The 25941-nt window shown below is 44.6% G+C and overlaps 1 protein-coding gene across 1 annotated transcript; it reads left to right on the forward strand.

Moving 5' to 3' along the window:
- The first annotated feature begins 12283 nt into the window (after window positions 1–12283).
- Window positions 12284–18064, forward strand: LOC119387024 (4 kDa defensin). Its single transcript, XM_037654329.2, has 3 exons — window positions 12284–12376; window positions 13127–13186; window positions 17519–18064. Exons 1-3 carry the CDS (start codon window positions 12334–12336, stop codon window positions 17638–17640), a joined length of 225 nt encoding a protein of 74 aa, XP_037510257.1. The 5' UTR covers window positions 12284–12333; the 3' UTR covers window positions 17641–18064.
- The last annotated feature ends 7877 nt before the right edge of the window (window positions 18065–25941 follow it).

Consider the following 25941-nt stretch of genomic DNA (forward strand, 5'->3'; position numbering starts at 1 on the left):
CTTCTCTTGGAAACACGCCGAATGGGACCACCGTAGCAAATCTTGGAGACCACGGTCTTATGAAATGCAATGCATCACTTCACTGGTCCCAGACTAACGTTAATAGATACATTCAGTTGTCAAACTCTCCGCTGCCGCCATACTCCGCAGGTGGCACCTTTTCTACGCTTGTCGCCAGATGGCGGGACCGTCGCATCGGGCTCTAGTCGGCGCGATGTCGTCTGCTCAGCGCAGGGGCGTTTTTTCACTTCATAGCGCTATCTAAGTGTTTAAAAAAAATTTTAGACACTTATGCGTTCATGGCCAGCAAACATGTTATGCTCTATTGCATAAGCACGGGTGACATACAACAATTTTTTTTCAAGTACTCATTCACTCGATTTCACAGCAGATCGTACGGTATTACTTCCCTTGTTTATTTATTTTGAATACCTGCAGTTATGCATCCTGCAGGTATTTATACATACATTCACTTGTACATTTAACAGTTATAGATCCACAAGAATTATGCACATGTGCATCCCAGTTGCTGACAGTCTCCTTTTCATAGCAATTCAGCACGCTTTCTCGCCGCTTTCACTGGCACACAGAGGCTCGCTGCTGGCGAAGAAACTTTGAATAGAAGTGCATCCGTGTGGTCAAATAAAATTTAATGATTCGAGCACTTAGCTCCTCAAAATGCTCAGCACATCCTACCCGAGTCAGCGAACATCCAGACAGCTCCCCCATAATAGTCCAGAACAAATCTCCGAACACTTTGTTACATTTGATCATTTTTTTAATTACACGTTCAATGCCGCTAAGCATATGGATGCCAAAGCACCTGATGGATGCTGCAGTGCACCAGGCACAAAGGATCGCATCTTTGTTAAGGCTGCTGCTGCTGGTACGTGGTTATCAGATATACAAGTTGCAAGGCAATCTTCACAACTGGTGAACTTTCGCGCCTTTTTCACGACATAACCGCCAAGATAGTACAGCGCGCTTGCTTACGCAGTCGTGCGGCAGTAACTGTGCTTGTGAACAAGTAACTGAGCTTGTGACTGAACAAGTAACTGAGCAGTAACTGAACTTGTGAACAAGGCATCCGTAGCGGGGCCGAAACGTCAATTTATGTGTTTGTTTCAACGATTGGTCGGTGCTTGCCATTCCCACCATCAGCAGTCATTGGCGCCTGCAATTTTATCTGTGAAATAACCTTGCTCAGCTCTTCCTCCCTGGCTTCTTTCTTCGAAAGAGCGATGACCTTCTCGCTGCTGAGGCTTTCGTGCAATGGACCGGGTCTGCTTCACCTGAGCAGTTTCCTTTTGTTGCCATTTTTATTGGCGTGTACAGTCTGAGAAGCCTCAATATCTGTCCGAAGTGTGTTATGGTCGGATGATCTTCATCTCCACCAAAGCTCCTGACCACTCCAAAGAAATGCTAGCAACAGGGAAAGAAAAACAACCTTTTTAGCATGTGCAAAAAACAGGGGCGTAGCCAGAAATCTTTTTCGGGGGGGGGGGGGGGGGGTTCAACCATACTTTATGTATGTTCGTGCGTGCGTTTGTATGTGTGAGTGTATATATACGCAAGCAAAACTTAAAAATTTCGGGGGGGGGGGTTTGAACCCCCCCCCCTTGGCTACGCCCCTGGCAAAAAAGTAGAACTTGGGCAAATGAGGGTTTACAAAGCAGTGCCAAAATCTTTCGCTCACAACCGCGTTAATAATAAACAGGCACATACCTCCGAGGTATCTTGGTTCAGCTTTGCAGTGAGCACATATGGTACATCCTTGCTGTGCAGGAAGCTGATGATGTCCAACAGGCTCGTAGCCAGGAATCTTTGTTCGGAGGGGGGGGGGGGGATATTGCTCAAAACCTTGATTATTTGAGAAAAACAACCATATGCATTATTTATTTTAGGTAAAAATACCTACTTCACCAAACTTTCGAGGTGGAGGCCCGGGCCCCTAGCCCCCCCCCCCCCTTGCTACGGGCCTGATGTCCAGGACTCACATCAATGTCACCCAATTTTATCAAGAGACTCCATAGTCATTTGGGAAGCACACATTCTGGTGTTGTCCAACCTGCTTGTTCTTTCGGTGGTGTTCGGCATTTCAAGGTAATCCTATTACCTGTATGAAAGTGTTTACGTATGAAGGGTGCCCTCACAAAGTGCAATCAAATGCAGCAATAAAAATGCAACCTGCTTTTATCACCTTGATTTTGGGAGAGTTCTTCTCCTAGCTGCTTGCAGCTTAGACAGAACTCCCCCAAAAGCTGCTTGCAGCTGTCCGAGAACTCCCTCCGAGCTGCGTGCATCCTTGCGGTATCCGCTCGCGCACCCCGGCACGCAACAAGTTAGCATGGTTCACAGATTATAGTTACACCCGAACAGACGACACATGATGCGAACACAGTGGGAAACGCCGCCACAAAGGCTGCAAAAGGCAGATAGGACTGCGGCGCCACAGCCAGAGAACGCGAACGCTTGTGCAGCGTTTGCTACAGCGGCGCGCCGTATCTTGAAGCCCGATGCGACTGCAGGGCCAAAACCTAGCAAGTGTGGTGGCGGTTCCGCGCAGTACAAACAAGTTTGAAAACTGAATCTATTCTAGTAACGTTGGTCCCAGACAGCGACACCGCCCCCGCCGACAAAGATCAGTGTGAAAGAAGAAAGGTGTGAGAGAGATAAGGCGCGTTTGTGATGCCTCGTGCATGAGCGTTGGTAGCGCAGTGGGCAGAGGTCGTGGGTTCGAGTCCCAGGTAATCCAAATCAGCGAAACTTTTCTTCTGGTTTTTCTTTGTCATCTGTATTTTACTGACGTATTTTCGTGACGGAAATACGTCAGTGAAGTCTTGGTGGATTCCGGCATAAAACTCGTGCTAAAAGCCTTTCAGCTTTATAAAAGACCGCGTACGTAAAAGAGCTCCTTCTCGCTCCTGTGACAGGGGTATAAAGGATTTGGAAGTTTCCTATTTCTAGCGGTCTATAGCTGAAAAATCTTGGTGCGTGCCTGAAACTTCCCGCTTCATACACAGCCCATGACTTGGCTTGTTTACGGTATGGTGCACCCCTAACCTTTCAGAAATTCGTTCTTCTACAATTTAAGCGTTGGAAACCACACGAGCACAAGCGCTGCAGTTACTCCTCAGACTATGACGCTGTACAACATCGCAGACGACTTTAGAGGCCAATGTACGCCCGGCATGGACCTGAATTGAGGTAGAGCCGTCTGTTTCTGTCTACAGCACATCGCAGGGCACTAAAACTATCCCCTGAGTAACATTCTTCAAACAAGGCTGGACTCAAGTTTCTCCGAGGTGAGAGCTCTCAACAGCCACTACTACCGTCTGTCTTCCTTCCCATTTCAAACACTCCGCTTTAGGCTAAGCAACAACCTCATGCCGTCCTATGGATACTGCCATGGAACAGCAGTCAAAGTGACGTGTGAACAACAAGTTCACTGTTCGGGCAGAAGATCCAGGTCGATGGATACTCAAAGTGATCACAAATTTGAACAAGAAATGTAGCTGTAGTCAAAATTTCGACAGAGACAGAGAAGTATCTTTATCAAAACGTTGTGTCCGGTGGCATCTTTTGTTCTGAAACTGATCATTAACAGCACTCTTCACATTTTATTCCAGAGGAGCCTTTCTTCGAGATAGAGAGAGAGAGAGAATGAAAAAAGGAAGGCCGGGAGGTTAACCAGATATTAACATCTGCAGCACTGGGGAGGAGAAATAGACTCTGTAGATATGTATGGCATGCGTCTACGTTACGTAACGCATATTATGTGTATGCGCAGAACATGTATCCATATCGTACGTGTACATAGTTCACAGTGGACACCACCATTAATCTTCTGCCCTAAATTACATTACTAAAAGGGCGCCAATGACGTCAAAAGGACGTAAAATTTGAAGTTACCACTAAAGGTATATTCCGAGAGCGAATCAGTCCGCAGTTCGCGCCTTTGGTGGCGCAAGTAAATGCACTCTGCAAAACACAGCTGCCTCTGAAGCTGATAGTAGAGGAAATGCAACAGTGAAGATCATGACCCACCAGTAATGGAGCAGGAAATAGAAAGTTCTTTAGTCCTTGTGAATTTCCGCATGAGCCAGGTGCGATAACCCGCTCTTCTTTGCCGTACGGCATGTTTTACCTTATGGTAGAATGGTTTTTCACAACGCGGCAACAGTGAAAGACTTATGCCTGCGCCACACGGGGACAAAAAATGGCATTAACTTCCTAATACCTTCGGATTTAATGCCGTTTGCGCGTTGCCACGCGGGCAAATCAAATGGCATTCGTCTCAATGCCATTCTTTACCTAATGCCTTCGCTAGAACCCATTTGGCTGAGAAACGCGTACTCTCGACACCAAAGCTTACTGACTGCAGTACACATTAAACATTTGAAATAACATCTACCATGTCAAAAGTCTTTTATACAGGACTTTTAATAAATCACATGTTATTTTTTAGTCATAGCCGAAATTCACTTCAGAATTGCAACGCTTCAACATGAGACGCCATGTGGGATTCCGGGCTTCGGATTCAACATGCAATGACCGAAGTCGCTGTGATCAATTGCAATGTTGTAAAATACAGGAACAAACTCAAGCTAGTGCCACCATAGAAGGCTTATTTCTACATTTCACTATCCCTGACCGCAGATTAGAGTTGTTAAAATGCGTGTTTATATTTTTATTATTACCCTAAAATTGTTCACTTCAAAAGTTGCTATTATCGATATCATCTGGTCAAATGTCATTAAATTTAGATGTGTGGCAGTTCCGCCGAAACAAAATGCCACTGAATGTCATTTCTTGTGCCCGTGTGGCACGGGTATAAGAACATTATTTGTTGACATAGAAATGGCTTCCCTCACTGAAACCAGTCCGGCATCGTACGAACAAACTCAATAGTACAAAAATGTAGCCATATAAAACATGGATGTACGCTCTATAATCATCGTCTGAAAACACCTCTGGCGACTATGGCTGAACGGGCAAAAGGAGAAGGAGTAGACAGAAGAGCTGGCGGTGTGATTTCTATTTCTGTAGTTTCACTCGCGTCATTTGTCCCTAGTGGTTATCCAATCTATAAGACCACCCCGTGTAACTTCAAGGTCAGCAAATAAACCCGAATAATAGCGTCAGGTACTAACGCTGCCTCGTTAGTATGTGGGTGCGATGTTGCATTTTAAGGCCAGAACACCTATAGGGACGTGGACGAGAAAATGAGGAAGCCGCTACAGTGATACGAGGAAATAGCAGTATTGTTCCGTTGCAGAAACCTCCACAGGTCTTTGCTTTGTTAAACAGTAACGTGTAAAGCACGGTACAGAGGTAAAGAGATGCAAGGATGCGTAGCACACTCTGGCCGTATAGGAAGCGTGGTCATGTGTAAGCGCTTGTGAAGATACAATGACTTGTCATCATAGGTAATCAATGCAGACTAAGTGAGAGAGCGTGAGCGATGATACCGGCATCGCTGAATATTCATTTCGGTAAAAAAAAGTACAATAATGTGTCGCGTATTTTTGGTCATCCTTACTATGTTGGCAAAATAGACCAGAGTAAATGTATCTACCTACGCCTTAGTTTCCGCTTTTTGCAATTCCAGAACTGCCTGTGCAGGGATAAATGACGGCAGGTATATTTTCTGTTCAAAACAAAATTTCAGCCACTGTTAGTGAGGGATAATGTAAAAGAATACACGCAATATATGAGCACTAATACTTAAAAGGGTCAGTTGGTTACGTTTGAACAAAGTCATTATAGTCATTAATAAGGAAAATGTGGTCGCCGTTTATCATAAAGAGCATTCATCATAAAAACTGATCAGCAAAGCCCTCGCTATTCCGTCCGTTTCGTGTGTATATGTTATTATTTCTTCCAATCAATAGCAGATACACAATGTTGCTACTGTAACCGAAGGAAACTGTAGCCCTCACATCTCTTTAGATCTCAAAGATGACATGCATATTTAAAGCCGGGGCCATGACACCCAATTTTCGATCGTAATCGGTGTTATGTGGGTCGATCCTTTTCCGTTCACAAACAAGTTGGCAAAATTGTAGCGCATTTGATCTGAGCAGTTAATTTATAATGGAATATTTTTATAAACGTGCGAGTGGCCTGAGAGTCGGTAAGCACTGGAACACTAGCGAGCCGTGACATAACAAGCTGCTTGTCGTGAGAGCGTCTTCAATGCCGGCGAACGATTTTGTTCCGTGATCAGCTGAGCGTGCAGTCGACATATTGCAGCTTTGTTCCCCTTGGCATTGAAACTGAACGATTTGCAGCGGCTGAAACTTTAGTAGAAGACGACGGCTCCGCTCCGTGCAGCAAATGACGTCACACACTCCATGGAAAAATGGCGGTCGCCGGCGGTGGGCGGTTTTAATAGCCGGAGACTTTTAGGACTTATTTTGCACTGAAATATTCTTTCACAGTCCGTTTTTCGTATATGTATAACCACAATACACCTTATACTTCTATTTTTTTCTGAAAACCGCAAATTTGTTGGGTGACCGTGTCACGGCCCATTTAAGTGGTGCACTTACCTGATACACGGGCCTCCCACTGCGCTTCACTTTTCTACTTTATTTTATTTCATAATTGTCGTTGTTTTCGCCTTGATGTGACGAAGCCTTCACCCTCGCGACATCGCCGAGTAGGAGGCTCACGCTGTGCGTTCGTCTGAGCAGGTGCATGCATTTCAACGTAGCCTGGGAACGATGTATATTGCGCAGAGTAAAATTTTCACCGCATCAAAGATTGTGGTCTGTGCGGTCGACAAAAAATAAACATTACATAGAGTTGCACAATGCATAGGACAAAGTAAGCCAAAAGTGTTCGTCTTGCCGTCAGTTGTATACGGAATTTGTAAAACGTCCTTAAAGTCAGCTTCACACAGTGATCCCAGTGCGTGTGTTGGATCCGTGTAATTTTTAACATTTATTCATTACGCTGTTCCTATCCAAACTCCTTGGTTAAAAACAAATAAAAGTAGCATCGTCTTTCGTGCGGCCTTAGTATATGCGTATTACGGCTTTCGAAGGGAATCTTTGCATGGTCCCGTCTCAATCTTTTCACGCTGATGGTGCAACGTCCCTCTTCCGAGGAACTCGCCTTGCAACCGATTGCACTGCAGCTCTCCACGAGGAAAAACGAAAACCTTCCAAACAAAGAGCGCGTGTGTGGTAACGAACGCCGTCATCTTTCGCGTAGCGGCACCTCTCCTTTTCTAAGTCAATGGAACAGCAGCCCTGACCTCCGGGGCTGAGGAGGAGGCGACACGCGGAGATGGAAAGCGGTGCACGCCGCATATTCTGAACACGACCAACGCAAGAAAGATAGAAAGAAAGAAAAAAAAGACAATACCGTAGTCGACCAGCGCCCACTGCATTCGTACAGGCTATGAATAGAAATGAGACTAAGCGGCGCCAAAACAACGTCGTCAGAAGCAACCCACGTGGTTTGCCGTGAAGGAAAACAGCCCGCAAGCAGCCGGGAACGTGTACCTGTCGCTCGCAGCAAACTTGTCTGTATTCGCCTTCGTATTTCATGGTTTTTCTATACATATTTGTGTTACGCGTTTTGTAGCTTCCTATTGCCAAGTGCGGATGCATAGACGGAGAAAGGGCATATCGCGCATCAGTGCCTAATATCCTCAAGATAAATTTATCCCGCGAAAGTGAGGTATTTGTATGAATGTTGTTTGTATTAAAATGTAGCTCTTCTTCATATATTTTTTTCCCACTTTCGATAGTGACATGAGATAGAGAGAGCAAAGGAGAGAGAAAAGACATGAGAGATAACAACATCCTAGGCAGGATAAATCGTAGGACAATGTAGGAGGATAGAAAAAAAGGTAGACAGAGAAAGGCGTCCAGCAACACCACGCGATCGCATTCGCCGCAAACATACCGCGGAGCAGAATTATGTGCAGCACAAAGAACCCCAAAAATGCTGGAAGCTTTTCTGTACGTAAGTGTGTTTTAAAATTACAAGTACTCGCTCATCTATCAAAGTTCAGTCACGCACATTCTCCAATAAGCTGTGTGTGTGAGGTTGAAAAAAAAATATAAACACGGTCCGTAGTCACACACACAAACATGAAAGGTACGCTAGAAATGTTCGTAAGAGAAATTTTTCGTCCAGTTCTGTCACTGGACATAATATTTGTGAATGCACCTGCCGAATGGCAAGGAGGTCTTACGAACGAGCCTGGCCCCTAGAGTTTTAAGTGCCGAAACCCCGATCTGACCCTGGAGGATGATGTTGTAGAGGACAATGAATTAATATTGACTACCTACAGGGTTCCTTAACATGAACATAAACCTAGCTACAAGAGCTCTCATATGTAACCCCCAATGAAATCGAGCCACCGCGGTTGGAAATCGCAAACACGAATGCCAAATCCAACGCCACATCCGCCATATGGCGTGTGTGTGTGTGTGTGTGTGTGTGTGTGTGTGGTGTGTGTGTGTGTGTGTGGTGTGTGTGTGTGTGTGTGCTGTGTGTGGTGCGTGTGTGTGTGTGTGTGTGTGTGTGTGTGTGTGTGTGTGGTGTGTGTGTGTGTGTTGTGTGTGTGTTGTGTGTGTGTGTGTGTGTGTGTGTGTGTGTGTGTAATCTCGTAATGCGAAGGACAGATGACCAGTTCGTCAGTTAGAGAGACATAATGGGTACCAAGCGATGAGAAACGCCGCCGACGACGGCAGAGGGTGATGGTGGCGTGATGAAACGATTGGTATAGGCATAAAAGTGAACCAGCTCGCACAGGATAGGGCAAACAACTATAGTTCATTAAAAGAGGCTATATATATATATATATATATATATATATATATATATATTATATATATATATATATATATATATATATGCTGACGACGATGACGATGATGATAGAGCATAGGTCGATCACTTATGCTGGAGCAGGCGCACATAACTTGCAGAAGATCTTTAAGCGCAAGTCTGATTAATAATATCTTAATTATGCGTTCTGCACAGTGAAATTACTCTTACCCTTGGTTGGTGCAGCCTAATACCCTGGGGGTGGAGCTCCTCTGGCGCTATTTAACAAACATTACAAAAAGTAAACACTGATGCATTCACGTCGAGTACTAATTTAATATGAATCTCAGGATTGCACCAGCTATGAAATAAAAATTCTCAGGATAACCGACTAAATACCCTGGCATCTCACCTTTGCTCTTCTTCTTGAATGAATAAATGAATTCTTTATTTAAATGGAACAACAGTGGTGCTTCCGCAAATCTGACAGTGGTGTTTCCGTAAAACCGGTTCCAAAAATCGGATTTCGTTCTAAACGGACGGGGCTTTCGAACTCACTACGTACAAATAAAAATTTCAGTAATTTCCATAAATCATTTAGTTAACCAAAGTAATAAAACCCTGCTAATTAATGATGCACCTAAATTTTCTTCTGAAAAGAAAGATATATATTGAAATTTTCGAGCAATCCAGCTAAAGCATTGGAATTGAGCAATTTTCACCGGCAATTCTGAAAAAGTTGTGTGCACTCTAGAAGAAAAATTAACACCTGGTAATTATGCTACCCGTTCATCTGCACTTAGAATGCAGCTTTCTCTCGAGCAATTGTTTCATCCGCGATCGTGCCATGCTTTCCTAAGCAGCTGGTCTACGTTTTACGCATTTCGATTGCAAAACGAAAGATGACTTCCGCGAAAAGCTCACGCTGAGCCTCTGTTGAAAGTTACATCAGTTATATTTTACTGCACCTGAACCGGATCATTAGCAAGACCTCCTAAAACACCGCGTCTGCACAGGCGGAACAGGCAAGCTTGAACAAGCTTGAACATCAAGAGTGACGTTCAAGCGTGTTGTCACCGCCGTTCGGCTCTAGGGTCGAGTTTCTACTGCACTATGCAACCGCGCAGTCATTCCTTGCACCTCCTGTTGGGAAAATCCAGCCACAAACCATCGCCCTTTTATTCCAACTTCCGCGTCGCTTTGGATATAAAAACCATTCGTTGACGCCAGCGATACCACTGATCCTGCCTGCGGCACCGGAGAACAAGGTGAGGGTCCCTAATACTTTGCTGTTTTCATTTATAAGCTATTTGTTTTGTTTTTTGTTTGTCACGATTAAAAATATTGTGTAAGAACAAGGCGAGAAAAATTACAATCACAACATTTGCTGAAACGAAGTTATTACTGGATATACTGTGTTCATGTCAGTGGGCACTAACCTTGAGGTAAAATTAAGTTTTAGTTTGTTGTTTAGTCAAGGTGAAGGAAAATATTGTATTAGGAATTTTAGTAAAAATTATTTCATCGGATCTTAATATCAGCCTACATCCGAACAAGGCTCTTATTTTGCGCTTGAATAGTCCATAAGGACAAATGCCAGTCATTCGTGATGCTGGACCAACTATTGGAGGCGCGCGTCGTCCAATGGTATAGGGCACTTACGAACGAAATACTCATGAATGCAGCCGTTACTCTACAATTTAACGTTCCACTCGTGGAAGACACCACAGCTGATAACACGACGCCGAAAGAGGCAAAGAACACAAACGCAGTGAACCCTGCCGTGCGTTTGCCTCTTTAGGCGCTCTTTATGTCGCGCCGTAATACGCGCTCCTATGTATTTTGTGTTCTATTGCCAACGCACTCCACAGAACTTTTCCGCTGAACAGCTGAAGAGTAAATTGTGTGGCACTTTTACGTGGGGAGGCGGTGATCTAATATTTGCGTTCGGCTTCGCCTGTGACCCGGTATACTATAGGTGAGGGCAAAAGGGCAACCGCGGTGCATAAGCATATGGATGGATAGATGGATGCAAGCTTTATTGAAAGTCCCGAGGTGCGCGACTCAGCGCGCAGCGGGTTGACAACTTTAATATTAGCGGCCAAGTTTTCCGTCAACAGACATTAGTCGAGAGCTGTGAGCTCGTGTCGCGTTTTTACGTGTTGTTTTTGTTTCGTGCTATTCTTGGTCAGTATGGAATACAAACTCGCCCAGTATTCTGTACTACCTTGGTTTTGCAGGAATGGATGAGGAACTTTTGCTCTGGGTTAGCCTAACAAGCTTAAAGCTCTCACACTCTGAGAGTTGTTAGGCTACCTCGGAAGCTCAATTCGCATTGTTAAAGAAGCCTGCTGTAGCTGCGCTCTCTGTCAAAAAGTGATTTTATAATGAACTCAGTGCTCCAGAACTCGATTGTTAAACTTCCTCGGAGAACGCTACATCTCTGGCAATATCACCAATGAAAATATTCCAAGCGAGCAACAATACGCGATATTTTGAAGATTACGTACGAGCCAACGTGGAACTTTCAATTGAAACATTGGCAAAACCTTTATCAAATGAACAGTTTATTGAGACGACTAAATGTATTCGTCATTGCCCTGCATTATAAAACCCGTTTCGGAGTGCGCGAAATGTAGTGAATGCGGAACAACCATTGTCATGTATGCCTATTACGCGTGTCAGCAAAGCTTGCCTTCACCAATTCGCACTCCTAAATGCGAAGTGCTCAAGCGACAAGATGTTTGTCTTGAAAATTTTTGTAGGATATGAAAAACGAGTACTGTCTCCTTTATTGGCTGTAGTTCAAGTAAGAAGGAACAAAACTTTAACTCAATCTGGTAGTAGCCTAAGGATAAAGAAGGAGCTTAACCAGGACTGAACCCAGTTGGCTGCCTTGCATTCCCAGCGCGAAGTTTATTGTCAAAAGTTAGTTTTTTGTTGCCCAAAAGTAAAGTGTAGAATAACCCTACAACACATTCACCGGCAAGCTTACCTCCTGATGCACTCGTCACAGACACCCACTATCTATGCTTCCTCATCAATCCGAGGCTAGCGTAATCAATCAGGCCGACGCAGTGTCACGGAGGTTATAGTACTCGGCTGCCGGCGCGAACGACGTGGGCTCTAGGAGGCGAAATGCTAGAGGCGCGTGTACTGTGCAATTTCCGTGCTCCTTAAAGAACCCCAGGTGGTAGAAATTATCCGGAGCCTTCCGCTATGGCGTCCCTCGTAGCCTCAGTCACTTTGGGACGTAAAATCTAATAAACCAACCAGTAATCTGTCATCTGCCATCTGACTGTATCCTCTCGAGAGGGCGTCTGGATGATGTTCCTTAACGACTTTCAGAGTAGCTCCTTTCTATCTTTTTATTGTCTGTATGCTTTTCAAAAGAAGTTCCAGTAGGATTTGCTGAAGTAGTCTCTATTCTTGGTTATTTTTTATAAGGCATTAGGAGAGGAGCATAATTCAAACATAGTATTTTCATGTTCAATGTTTCAGTGACGTGACGCGTTCACCGAAGTACTCAGCCAAACCGTAAAAATGAAAGTCCTAGCCATCGCCCTTGTCTTCGTGCTTGTTGCTGGTAAGTACACTGGTTAATCACTGTCCCAGACGTCAAGAAAATTTCCCCTGCCTCAAGCGGGATTGACAGATAGAGAGAGAAAGAGGGAGAGCAAAGAAAAAAAATTATTCTTGCCGCAGCTTTCATCCAATATTGCAGAAATAAAAGCTTGGTCGCTTGAACGATTAGCAGCGCTACGTCGCTTAAATTGACTTGAAATAAAGAAGGCCCGAGCATAGGTCTATGCAATCTCATCGATGGTTTTTCGAGGCTCGTAAATAGGTATCCGCCATTTTGCGATATTGTTATTTTATCATAAATACACTCTTAATCAGGTCCTGGTTAAATGCTCGCTATATCCAGGAAACCACACGAAAAATGTCCGGTTTCCTGGCTATATCTGGCACTTTAAGAGGGACCTGATTAAGAGTGTAGGTATCCGTCATTTTGTCGACAGCTTAATGGCAGGTGTGTTTTTTTTTACTTCTGGAGCAGGAATGACCCATCAGATGACATATTACAATGCTGGGGTGGTCAGCTGACCTTCAAGTGCCTAATAAATACAATTAAAGTGTCAGCAAAGTTGCCACCATTCTTGACGGTGACTCGCGCGCACCCGTGCTGACGTTGCTTTTATTGATTACTCGAGCAACGGGGCTCCAACGAATATCTGCAATTCAAGTTGAGCGAGAGTGGCAAATGACCAGCTTGTCGAAAAGAATAATGCTTAAAAGCGACCGAAGTACCTCACACATTGCCATGTCTACGCAGGACTGATCACCACCACGGTTGCTCAAGGCGACGAAAGTGAAGTGGCCCACGTTCGAGTCCGTAAGTGTACTTCTATTTTTGAATAGTATGAGTGCATCTTGCTGTTTCCCATTAGCTGCGTGAAAGAAGACAGATAAAACGATGCGGGACTTAGACAACACCTATTGCTTCGCTCATCGAGCCGGCCACATAGAAAATAACACCGGCGCGGAGGCTTGCGTATGCTCGTATACACCAGCAGGGGTGACGAGCCGACAGCAATGGCAAGTTGTATAGCTTTTTTGCATATTCCAAAGAGCGAAATAGCGGAATTTCCGCCCACTGTCACATGCAGGATAGTCACGTTACCTGAGTAGGAACGTCACGTATGGTGTCATACAACCGCCAAAATTTGTATGAAAATGAAAGGTCCTGCCTGTCGTTGCCGAAGTATCACTATCTTACCACTGTCAGTGGTTGGCCCGTGTCACTGCGGGCCAGTCGCCTACGCTACGCCACTTCGCCATTCACACTAATTTGCCAACATCAATACTGACAGAACCAGCATCGACAGCGACGCGCCGCTCTACCAATGACATCATACGTCACGCTTCTGTTCAAGTCATGTGACCCTCCCTCGTGACGGCGACCGGAATTTCCGCTTTAGGATTTGGAAACATGTAGCCGAGTAGTATACGCATATGCCCACGAGGTGAGGCCCTGCATAGGTACTGTGTCTTTTTACAACCCGATTTGTGTCGCATATTAGTGTTCACAAAGACGTTAAAAACCAAATTGTTGGCTGCAAATCGAGGCCAAAGACTTAAAGAAAGATCAGAGGCAACCATCCGCTAAGTAGTAACTCAGGAGTCACAATGATGTTTAATAAATAGTTTAGTGGGTTACACAAAACACACTCACAATTAACGCCAGATGGCACCCTTGCCATTACTGATGCCCCAGACCAAGCGCCGTAGATCAGGCGAATCGACGGAGGGACACGTGCAGCTGCGCAAACATTCAGCGTGCGCAGTAATGACTCTGGGGGGAGCAATCGCTAATTAAGCCTAATGCACGCACAGTGGCGCACTGCTCAGTAATTGCAGTCATTATTCGTGGCTCTGTCGCGGCCGTTAAAGTGAATGCTAGTGAGCACAGCCAACCAATCCTGTGGCCAGCGACATCGGGCTGGAACGCGCTGACACGGATGCTGACACCCACGAACATAGAGTGAGTAGTGGTCCATGTGAAGATATTCGCTTATGACAAATATGCGCCATGGATCGGGGAACTTCACTGTTCGGTCGAACGATAGTGAGAACTTTCAAACGAGTAGTCTCGAACAATCCTCGATTCGAAGCTGAAGCTCCACTCCACCGAGTGCAGTACAGCAGCGCCCCTCGAAAAAAGCGGGAAAATGAGACAATGAGAAATTATAGTGCAAAAATGAGACAAATTGCAGTAACCATTACAGTCGAAGTCTGGCGCTACGCTCCACGAATAAAACAGTGTAAATGACATGGATTGTCACTTTTTCGAAGCCTTTTTTGAAGCCAGAGAAGCGCATAACTAGCACTGAGCAAAGTAAGAAAAACGTACAGGAAAAGAAATGGTGGCTAAGGCGCAATTGTATGTGTACTTGTAAAGCATGAACATGAAATAGAGAAAGAGGTGAAATGAGTTGGCAGCCATGCACATTATAAGCCATTCATAGAAGAAATAATCATCATCATCATCAACTGAAAGGGCGAACAGACAGTAAAGAGAAATTCAGAATAACAGAGACTGTAAATACGTGCAAATGACGGAGAGGGAAAAAAGTGTGTTGAAGTTCGCAAGTACTGCAGTGAAGAAATCAGCAGACAAAATCTGCACGATTATACAAAGGGCAACGCCCTGCTATCTGAGCAAAGAGCTGGCTGGCTGCCAGGGACAAAAAAAAAAAAAGAAACAACATGCCGGAACAAATACTCGCAACTGGATGAGGCGTGTGTCTGCGGCAGCAAAAGTGCGGAGATTACTCGGCATATAGCGATGAAATGCCCATATATTCACTCAACAAGAGCCGCACTGAACGTATACAACTTGCGCGAGCATTGAGATTAAGAGCTTATGCAATCTTAAATCGGTCAGCGGTCGAGATAAGAAGGGGCGTTTAGTTCATCCAAAGGAGGAAAAAAGCAAGCAAAATATCGATTTAGTTGGGTAGAGACATGGGTGGGTCAACGAGATACAGGCGACAAGAAAATGTCAATGAGAGAGAAACGGTGAGTGAGATATAGGCGACGTACTAGATGGCTACAGATGTATACGGACTCGGATTACCTCAAGTACGCTAGGTAGGTATTGTCTTGAAGGGAATACGAGTAGGAATCACAACCATCGTCAGTAGGTCGAGGGAGGCTGTTGAGAGAAGGACGTCTGTAATACGGAGAATAATGGCGCCAAAAATTACAAAGAAAACTCAGCTTTAACCGCAGATGCACCTGTCACTCTCAATGAAAGTCTTCTTCTTCTTCTTCTTCTTCTTCTTCTTATTATTATTATATTATTATTATTATTATTATTATTATTATTATTATTATTATTATTATTATTATTATTATTATTATTATTATTATTATTATTATTATTTTCTCAAAAGGACAGAACAGAAAAACATTATTCAAAGATAAACAATTATTATCGGGGGCTGACCTAGTCGAAGGCACCACCGGCCTTAGCCGCCTGTGCAATCTGGTGAATCGGCGATTCCTGTTCGCCCAGGTCGGAGCTGGAATTTGCTTAAGATAACATAGTTGTCTGTTGAAGTTTTTTTGTCACACTTGTTCTTATTGCCAGCATGCTATTTAACTTCATGATAAGTGCACCTCGGCCTAGTTGGAATTTGCGGGAAATCCTATTTTCGGCTTAAGGGACGCGCACGAAAATTAAGACACTGACGGCGCTTCCAAGTGATTAGTCAGTCTGCAGACCCTCGAATGAAAAAGAACGCACGCGGTGATTAGTCACAACTCTTAGCTGCTACAACCAACGGCAGTAAAAGCTTCTCCTTCATTAATATGCTGTGAAACTCTGTTATAACAAAGCGGGTGATAACGTACTATTGGATACAACGAAGTCATTGTAAGCACCCGCGTCCCAACCACATAAGTCTCTCTCTCACATCGCCACAACGCGCGCAAGCAGCGGCCCACTACGAGAACATTTCTCTTAAAAACATGGTTCACATCAGTACTGCAAGACTTGTGGTGGTCTGCGAGCCAATACACCTCGTTGTTTTTTTTTATTATGGACACTTCTTTTTCTTATATTTAGGCTGTGCCGCCCTTGGTATGGTCAATGTACTTTCCTTTATATGTGGTGACATTTACCGGAAAACCCTTCTTTCATATATATTCATATACTATTCATATCTTACATTAACAAAGCTTCCTGTGGTACGACGCTGTACTTACATCACGATGTAAGCTAGCTCATTTGCTGACACGTTAAGTTATACTGAATCATTCTAATAAATGAATAGAATTGAACCAGCTGTTATTCTCTTCCATATCACCCATACTGATCGTCTATGGTTATGCTGAAACGTTAGATACTCGTAGTATCCTCACAACGATGCTGTGACAAAAAAAAAAAAACACGGAAAACATTCCTGAAGGAAAGCTGCACAGCTCTAAAAGTGATAGTGCTACATTTCTATGCGAGAGCTAATTCTAACCGTGAAGGAAGGGAAGGGAAGGAAACAGAAAAAGGAGAAGGCAGGGAGGTTAACCAGAAACACTTCCGGTTGGCTACCCTACACTGGGGGGTCGGGGAAGGGGAATAGAAAGACGAGAAATAGAGAGGAGGGAAGAGAAAATGAAGAGAGAGAGAGAGAAGAGATGCAGTGCATTCACTACAGCGTGCGGGATTGCACCACAAGTCAGAGGCGTTCGCATAAGCCCGTCGTTCTCAAAAAACACAAGAGTGCTTTCACTGCTTTGTGGGCCGCCGAGAGATGTGTACGGTGCTGTAGTAGCACCTGCACGGAAAGTTTACGGAAAGTTATGGCGCTACAAATCTATATCATACACGTAATAACGGCATCTATTATGCATAACGGTACTTCATTTAAGCTTCGTGGCTATAGCATGGGCTGTCAACGCAGCGTTGTACTGCTAACTTTAGTGAAATAAGCATGAATAAATAAATAAAAACATGGCTGATCCCTCCGTCATATGAATCGGTATAACACGAAAATGAAACGCGTCTTCAGAGAGGTACTTGAGCGTTTATTGTGCATTGTATTGGTCACTGACGTATTTCCGTCATCTCATATCCGTGATGGAAATACGTCAGTGAAGTCTTGGTGGACCCAGGCATAAAACACTTTCGTGTTAAAAAAGCGTTTCCGTTCCTCCTCTATTCCAGGCCGGGGTTTCGGTTGTCCTCTCAACCAGGACGCCTGCCATCGCCACTGCCGTAGTATTGGTCGCCGCGGAGGCTACTGCTCCGGGATCATCAAACAGACCTGCACTTGCTACCGCAACTAGAGAACAAGAAACGCACAGGCCCTCAATTCCGAAATGGTGCATGGCGCCTCGAGGAAGGGAATTAATGTCTGCTTGTGTGAGCTGACGCGTGACAGCAATTAACTGGGCGCCATCGTCGGCCGGTCGGCCATGCGCCGCTTGCTTTGCTAGTCGAAATAATCCTACACCCTGCATTGTAATCTTTGTATTCGTAATAAATGATATTGCATCGCAGCTGCTGGCATCGTTATTGGGAATGGTGCCCTAGTTTTATGATCGGCTTGGATACAGACTGAGTACGAGAAACTATATAAGAGTAAGAAGAGTGCTTAAATAAACAAAAACTGAATAACTATTCGTGTTTTAGGACTGTTGTTTTCGAACGGTGCCACACATTCAAAATAGGTGAATTTATTTGGGATGCTCGAAATTTGAGCGCTCCGTTTTCATTTCGATGATATTTTTCGATATTACACTGCTTATCAGAGTATTCTACCGGTATCGATGACGGAGTCACGGAGAAACCTTGTCGGTTGTCGGCCACGTGATATCAACGGTTTTCCCTGATGCTAACGAATAAGTACTCTCGCTACTTCCTTCCTCGGCGGCGACATTCATTCATCTACGTACGACGTAATCATTGCCGTGTTCCACAAAGAACACCAGAACGCGGCCCGTGCGCTCTGAAGAGCAGCTGTCGGCTCGCTTGTTGCAATACATCGGGTAATTGGACTCGGTGTTCCTTCAGAATTGATCCTCTAGGATTCGTAGGATCAGAGTTACTATCTGAAGAAGCCATATATAATATGGAATGCGGATGGCCTACGTTGATTAGATGGAGGGTTAGAAGTGTCGGTAGTAGACACTCCGTGCTAGTCGAGGTGTTGTATTGGGCGCTCGAGACGAACGTCTGGACGGTTAATAATAAGCTCTGGCTTCGTGCGCAACTTCATTACTGTTTTGGTCACCCCCTCAGTCTGGGCGTCGTACTCAGTCACAGCGGCAAGTGCCCCTCAAACTAAGCATGCGTACATATGCCAAGGAACCACTTCGTCTACATTCTCCCTTTACTTCATTATATCTCCCACGTCGATGTCGTCACCTTCGTCTATTGATCAGGCGCTGCCTCACGATATTTGTCATCACCCTAGGGGAACTTCTTGTTCACCAAGTACGAGTGATACAACCGTGGAGGAATCAGCAGAGTGAGTGATGAATCTTAACGATGTACCTTATTTATGCCCGTGTCCACAATCTGGAGCTGGTGCTGTTAACGAGGAAATAGTTAGTAGTTCGTCTGAAAAAAGCCAGGGTACAAGGGGTTCTCAATGTGCACTCAACACTATAATAAATATTGAAACTCACGGCATGAACCGTAGAAAGGTAGGAACACATGAGAATGCATAAGGCATCGTGTGAGATTTTTCTATTCCTTCCCAATATAATAGTTTGAATGCTCCTTCTAAGCATGTGTGGAAGAACATCGGGAAGAATATATCTCCATGCTAGACCCAGTTCTCAATTTTTCTTGCTTCTCTTCTTCGAAGCAAAGTGTCGGAATTAGCTGAAGCGCTGACTAGAAAGCAAATTCCAGTTATTGCAGCTGGCAGCTCCTGACCCACGGCCATATCTTTTATCTTACTTCCGGTAGCATTGGATTTCTCCTTTTGACGTTGAGACATCACAAAAATGCTCCCCTCGCAGCCAACCTCTACGACAACCCTGAAACTCTATATTTAAGTTAGATCCTCGCCCTCCCCTTTTATAGCTAAGAAAGCTGGTGTCCATGGCTGAAACAATCGGCGCGCTTTTTTAGGTGCGTCCTGCTCTTCAGACGTCATTAGTTTCTATTTTCGTTTCTCTCCCTCTCTCTCTCTTTCTTTCCCACTCTCTCGCTTTACGAGCTCGGTAATTGGCAGCGCGCCTTTGGCAAGCAAGGATCTCGGCGCCGGAAACAATTTGTGAAGGTTCCTGTTCTTAAAATAATTAAGCCTTACTTTCAATCTGTTTATTGAGATTAGCATTCGTGGCAACGAATACGGTCGATACGTATTTCACTGTACCACGGTTAAACGAAAGTACCCATAAAATTGGCAGTTTAGAAAGGTAATCACGCTGTCAGCAACATTAAGCCGCCAGTTTCAATCACTGTTTCCTCCCAGCGTGATAAGTGTTGTTCTCGGCGCCTGCGTGGGGCTGAAGTGGCACGGGAATTGTCACGTTGCTGAAACTTTCGATGACAAAATATTATTTATATAATATGAAGATTCCTATTAGCCCAGTCCAGTTTAGCGTCAGATTTCGTGGCAAGGTTACAATATGGTCGCTTAGGTTCCAAATGTTCCAGATAGCTTGGGTTTTGCTTGATAGAAATTTTTAATAAAGAAATAGGAGAATCATCATTAAAAATATTCTTTTCAGAACTACAATACACCGAAATGAACACATTAAGGAAAAATTAATTTCAATTTTTGTGTGCGGTGACAATAAACTGGACACCTCGTTTGTTCTGTATGCTTCGCAAGAGAAAACCGCCTCTTGCAAGTTTGTGGGGAATATTTCTCCAATTGCGCATTGCGCTTTCTGCAACAATTGCACAGTATACGAGCGACCATTCCTGCTCATATCTGCCCGTCATGTTTCGAGCCATTGTTGGTGATCGGACGTGTAATTAGGGTTCAGGCTCGTCAATATAGGAAACGTTCTTTGTTTTTCTTGGTGCTTTTTCCAACATCGAAGGCACGCTGTGGTTTCGACGCAACGTTGTGTTTGGTGCTGTTTACGTTTTCGCGAGAAAACCGAACTTTTTCTTTGTCGTAGGGGCGCAATCTCACGGTTAGCAGGCGGCTACAGCCTACAGCTCGTCGCTGTGCATTTATCCTGCTATAATAATTGTTGGGTATAATAAAAACAAAGAAAAGGAAGGAAAATGCACTACTGACGACCACTCTTTAACTGTGGTCTAGGATCTGCCAGGCGCAGTCTACAGACACCTGGAAGGCCGTGAGGAGTGCTGCGGTGATCGCACAGGAGAGGGAAAGGACTGAGAGAAGGGATAGTATAGAGGCTAACGTAAAGAGAGAAACCATTTACATTCCTAGTTCGCGTCTGCAGGTCCCAACCATCGGCCCTTTTTTGTCCACGTAGAACAGCCATGTGGTGAAGCCTGACATCTCAAGGTCACACTCCACTCACTCCCACGGTGTTTTGTGTGCTCCCTCGGACGCTAGATCGCTATACGTTCGCTTGCGCGGCACTGTGCGTTCTAGTACTGTGCGTTCTAGTATGAAGCGTTCTAGTACATGAACTCCTTTTTTTTGTGGGTGCTAATTTTTTGTTTCTACTCTTGGGCGGCTGTAGAAGTTATTGCGTCTCTCTTTTTCAGAGATGCACCGTATTGAGCAGAGAATGAAATAGAAATCGCACAGCATAATGAAGCAACGAAGTAACATCATCAGTTCAGGGCCGCCATAGAAACACCTGGCGAAACATTCATCAGGAAAACCACCAGTTTTAATTAGAAACCAAACCAAATAGCGGAAAGTACGGGAAGTGTGTCAAAACGGATAAAACGCTGCACTTAAAGAACAAACAAACGAGCAGAAAGTGCCTTAAAGTAATTTCCAAATATAACGAGTGGCCACCCTATGACTGGAAGCGACCGAAACGGGGATGCCAGTCATACGCATGCACACACACACTGCAGTCTGCACACACATTGACAAGTGGAAATAGAACGACCGTTACTTGGCCCTTATAAATCGCAGTATCCTTGTTTACTGCACCGTCTCCTGTGATCGCACATTTTGGTAACCAGTGTGACATGTGCTATAAGACATTCTGAGCAGCGAGACCAGGGCTACACTGTCAAACGCAAAAATTTTCCGTGCTGAGTGCCTCTGTACTTGGGCCTTGTTTGGGGCAATAAATCACCAAGTTCAATCGTAGTTTCTCTTTCGGTATCACAATTTCAGCAAATTACACAACAGGTTGAGTGAAATTCCTAAACTTATTAGGCGACCACCTAATTCAGCTCACAGGCTCGGCTTTACGTTTGGAGAAAGTTAACTATGGAAAAAAAGAAAGAAGTAAAAGCAAGAAGAGAAGAAAAGCAGAAGTTTCTGCTGCATAGCCACTTAATAAAACGTTCACTGGGCTCACATTGTCTAGGATATCGTATTTGACACTGTTTTGTCACATACAAGATACTGAACAATGTGAGACTGAGATTCTGGGGTCGTGATGCCCTCCTTCGCGTATACCATCTCGCCTAGGATTGCGAGGCGGATGAACCGCTGATGTGGGGCCTATACATGTCCCGATAAAAAATAGTTCTCTAAACAGACACGAAACGCGAATAATTATATGTTATGTCAGAGTGAAATGCCAATGCTTGAGAACGTGTCAAGAACGTCGTCAATATTATGCACAGACGCGCTTTAATAATCGAGAATATAAGGTAGGACACAACTGGCACCACCAGTGGAACATTCTGGCACGCTATCCCGACGGCGTAGTACGCCCTCAGTACGATTAATCGAAAATACTCATACTACCCGTGATAAAAAAGCGCAAATTAGTGTATTGCAAGACAGAATAAAATTCAACTTGCACATTTCTCCTCGATTCACGTAAAAAGCAAGTGACCTTACCTTGAGAACGACGCGGCTGGTCCAAAAGTTCCGTTTTCTCCGGGCTGTGCTGGCTGTTCTCCGCTGCGCTGCAGAGCCTGCTATCGGGCGAACGCACGTCACAAGCCAGTTCCCGGAGGCGCGTGGTTTAAATTGCGCTGACCGTATGCGGATCACTAAAACGTGATCTTCCTTCAAACTAGGCCCTTCCTTGGCAGGAAGCAAGCACTATGAGGTTTCTGGAACGCTATTGGAACAACCCACGTCGAATAATTACTTGTTTTTTGTGTCCTTTCAAATCTTTGGCGACTGTAAGCTTGATTAACACTTTCGTGACCGCGGAAAAATCGGTTGTTTTTCGGTAGTACTGGAAATATTTTTTCTTCCTGTTACAGAAATTGATTGATGCTTAAGTGTAGGGTATCAAATGCCAGAGGAAGAATGGGTATTTCTAGCAGTATTAATTTCAAATAACAGCTTTATTGTAAATATTATCAAAAAACTTATCAAACAATGAAAATTCATCAAAAAGAAAAAAATATATTCATAAAAACGTCATTGCTATTCTGCACAGGGTGAATATTAATAAAAATTGAAATCTACGTTATGAACGCAAAGCCCTCATAGAATACTAGTGCAAACAAAAGTTCTGTAAGTACAAAGGTTATTTACATACATACAAAAATATAGGCACTACAAGAGAAACTTGGGCTAGTTGGTGGTTCATCATTGTGCAAGAAAAACAGCGCTAAAAACGGACGAGGACTAAGGAAGACACGACGCAGGCAGTGACTCGCAACTAAAATTTATTGAAAGGAACAACCACACATATATACAGCAGCCGGCTTGGTCATGTGGCACTCCGTATCCTATGCGCAGCAGAGCAAACTGGATCTTCCTTAGTCCTCGTCCGTTTTTAGCGCTGTTTTTCCTTCACAATGAAAAATATAGGCACTAGTGCCTATCATATGCGACCTCGCGATGCAGTTTCTCGACGCAGTGAAACAAAGGCTGGCTGCACTTTTTTTCTGTTCAACTTTTCTAGCATGGTTTGCAGTTCTGGTATTTTTCAACTTTTGTGGTTGGTGCTGGGGACGCCGAGGCGCCTTTCTGTGTATTCGTTGAAATGAACAGTGTAGCCCCGTTCCGAATCTGCAAAAACCCCTAATTTGCATCCTCATTTGACCACTTTGTCTGTCATATACTGCCGAATACCATACAAACCTTCAGATTCCAACATTTTCTCATCCACGGAAAGGTTCCGACGCGGTTGAAAAAATATGGCAGAAGACATGTGTTGCAATAGAGAAGACACGTGGTGAAGCTACCCGTGGAATGCGACGGTCGTCTTCTCCGCATCAGAGACACTCAAGAAGGCAAGCAACGCCTTGAACCTTTTCCGTGGCATCGCTGACGGTGGTCGAAGGCCTGGAAATATGTGTCGTCTACACCAACAGCAATGCAGGCGCGGGACTTGAACAATTCCCATGTACGCCAGAAGTCCGACGAACTTGGGCATCTCCTCTTCGGTAACCTCCCTCCAGGATCATCGGTAACGAACATGCCGACGATGCGGCTAAGAATGCTCACAAAAATGGCGGGATGGAACATATCCCACTATCAAAGGGCGACGCAGCAGCAAAGATTAATACGCTTGCGCATGATGTCGCAAGGTCTATGCGGAACACGCCCGGTTTTCTCCACACCCGTCTTCACCGCCTAGATCCATGCCTACGACTCACTATTCCATCTGGCCTACCCCGATCCGAGACGACCCTTATCTGCCGCATGTGGGGTGTCTTTTACGAAAGCCTTTGCTTGCCGCATCGGAATGACCGACAGCGCTGCATGTGACCATTGCGGCAATGACGAAACCATTGAACACATTTTATGTCAGTGCCCTCAGTACAGCTCTGAGAGACAGTCCATCTCAGCAGTATTTGCTCGCCTCGACGACCAGCCGTTTTCTGAGCGGTCAATCTTGGAATCTCGGAAAGATCGAGCTTCACGCCAGAAAGCAACGAAGGCGCTGATGAATTTTCTGCGAGCGACCCGCCTCGTTGAACGATTGTGACACTTCTGTGTGTGTGTGTTTGTGCTTCCCTCCCTCCCTGTCCCATGCCTCTCTTACTTTTCTGTCTCCCCTTACCCCTTCCCCAGTGCAGGGTAGCAAACCAGATATATTTTGTGGTTAACCTCCCTGCCTTTCCGCATTACATTTCTCTCTCTCTCTCTCTCTCTCTACGCCACAATTAGTACACTACAGTTAAAGACAATTAAGCTCATGTATGCTTTCCCTGGCGTAATTGTCTGTTCGACTCATTTGGTTGTGTCTAACATATGAAAAAAAAAAGAGACCCTCGGAATTGCCCTTCTTTCGTACATAAAAAAAAATACAGGGTGTGCAAACACGGACACAAGAAAGTAGTCAGGACATCACAAACGCCGACTAACAACTGAAGAGACGCACAACGGCGGAAAAGAAAGAAGACGCGAAAACTTATCTGCGCATGCCCATGCAATAGACGAACCTATCAATCCAGCACGCGTGGGGGTCTACGTGGTAGATAACTGTTAAGGCATTTGATTTCATCTGTATGGAAGGTAATCGACCGTTGGCTCACGCGTGCGCTACCACTATTCTCGATATGGCATGCCTCAATCATCAGGCGCGTTTCTTCATTTCTATGCCGATACAACACTGCACATTCATCGAATTTTGGCGCGCACTTACACTCTCGACAATGTAAAGATAGATTAGAAGGTGAGCCTCTGGTTAGCGTTCTCCTATGTTCCAATAACCTCTGGTTAATGCAACGGCCCGTCTGTCCTACGTTGAAGCATCCGCAGCTGAAACAGACCTTATACACCCCATTTTTACGGCAATCAGTGAATTCGTTTGTGTGTTTGACGAAACAAATATCGGTCCGCTTCTTGTCTTTTTTTTTACTCGCTCGTTCTTCCTCTGCACAGCGGCACAAATGTTACCTAGCTTACTGGCAGCCGTGAAGACAACATTAACGCCGCATCTACTTCCTACTCTTTTTAGCCTGTGAGATACGCAACGAATGTACGGTATACCTACGACACGTTTCTTCCTATGGCTTTCTGCAACCATGCTCGGACTTAACATAATGGACTTCTTTACGATAAACGGCAGCGCACAACGGGTTAAGGCACATACACGAAAAAAGGACGGCACTAGGACTTCTTTAAACGTTCAGCGACAGTGGCCACTGCATCACGAGGATAACCTACATATAAAAGACGCGTAACCTGTGCATTAAAGCTATCACTCATTTTGTGCTCACACGACTTGGTGAGGGCTGATTTAAGGCAAGACATGGCGACATCGTTTTTTACAACTTTCGAGTGCTTCGACGAAAAATTTAACAGCTGTTTCGAAGATCTTGGAGAATACTGCCAGCACACGTGGTTCTTCTGAAACGTTAAAGAAATGTCTAGAAATTGTATTCCATTAATCTGAGGCACCTGTTTAGTAAAGTTCAGCCGCCCTCCATTTAATTGAAAATTTTCGCTCACTGAGGTTGCCACGGTTTCAAAGTCCTCACCACTGCAAAAAAATCAAGTAATTGTTCACATTTTTTTTTAGAATGAATACTTACCAATTAGCTCAGCTCTGTTATTCGAAGCTTCTTTCGTAGTTGGTAAGGTAAGTATTGGTGTCATC

The sequence above is a fragment of the Rhipicephalus sanguineus genome, chromosome 1, assembly GCF_013339695.2.
Source record: "Rhipicephalus sanguineus isolate Rsan-2018 chromosome 1, BIME_Rsan_1.4, whole genome shotgun sequence".
Lineage (NCBI taxonomy): Eukaryota > Metazoa > Arthropoda > Arachnida > Ixodida > Ixodidae > Rhipicephalus > Rhipicephalus sanguineus.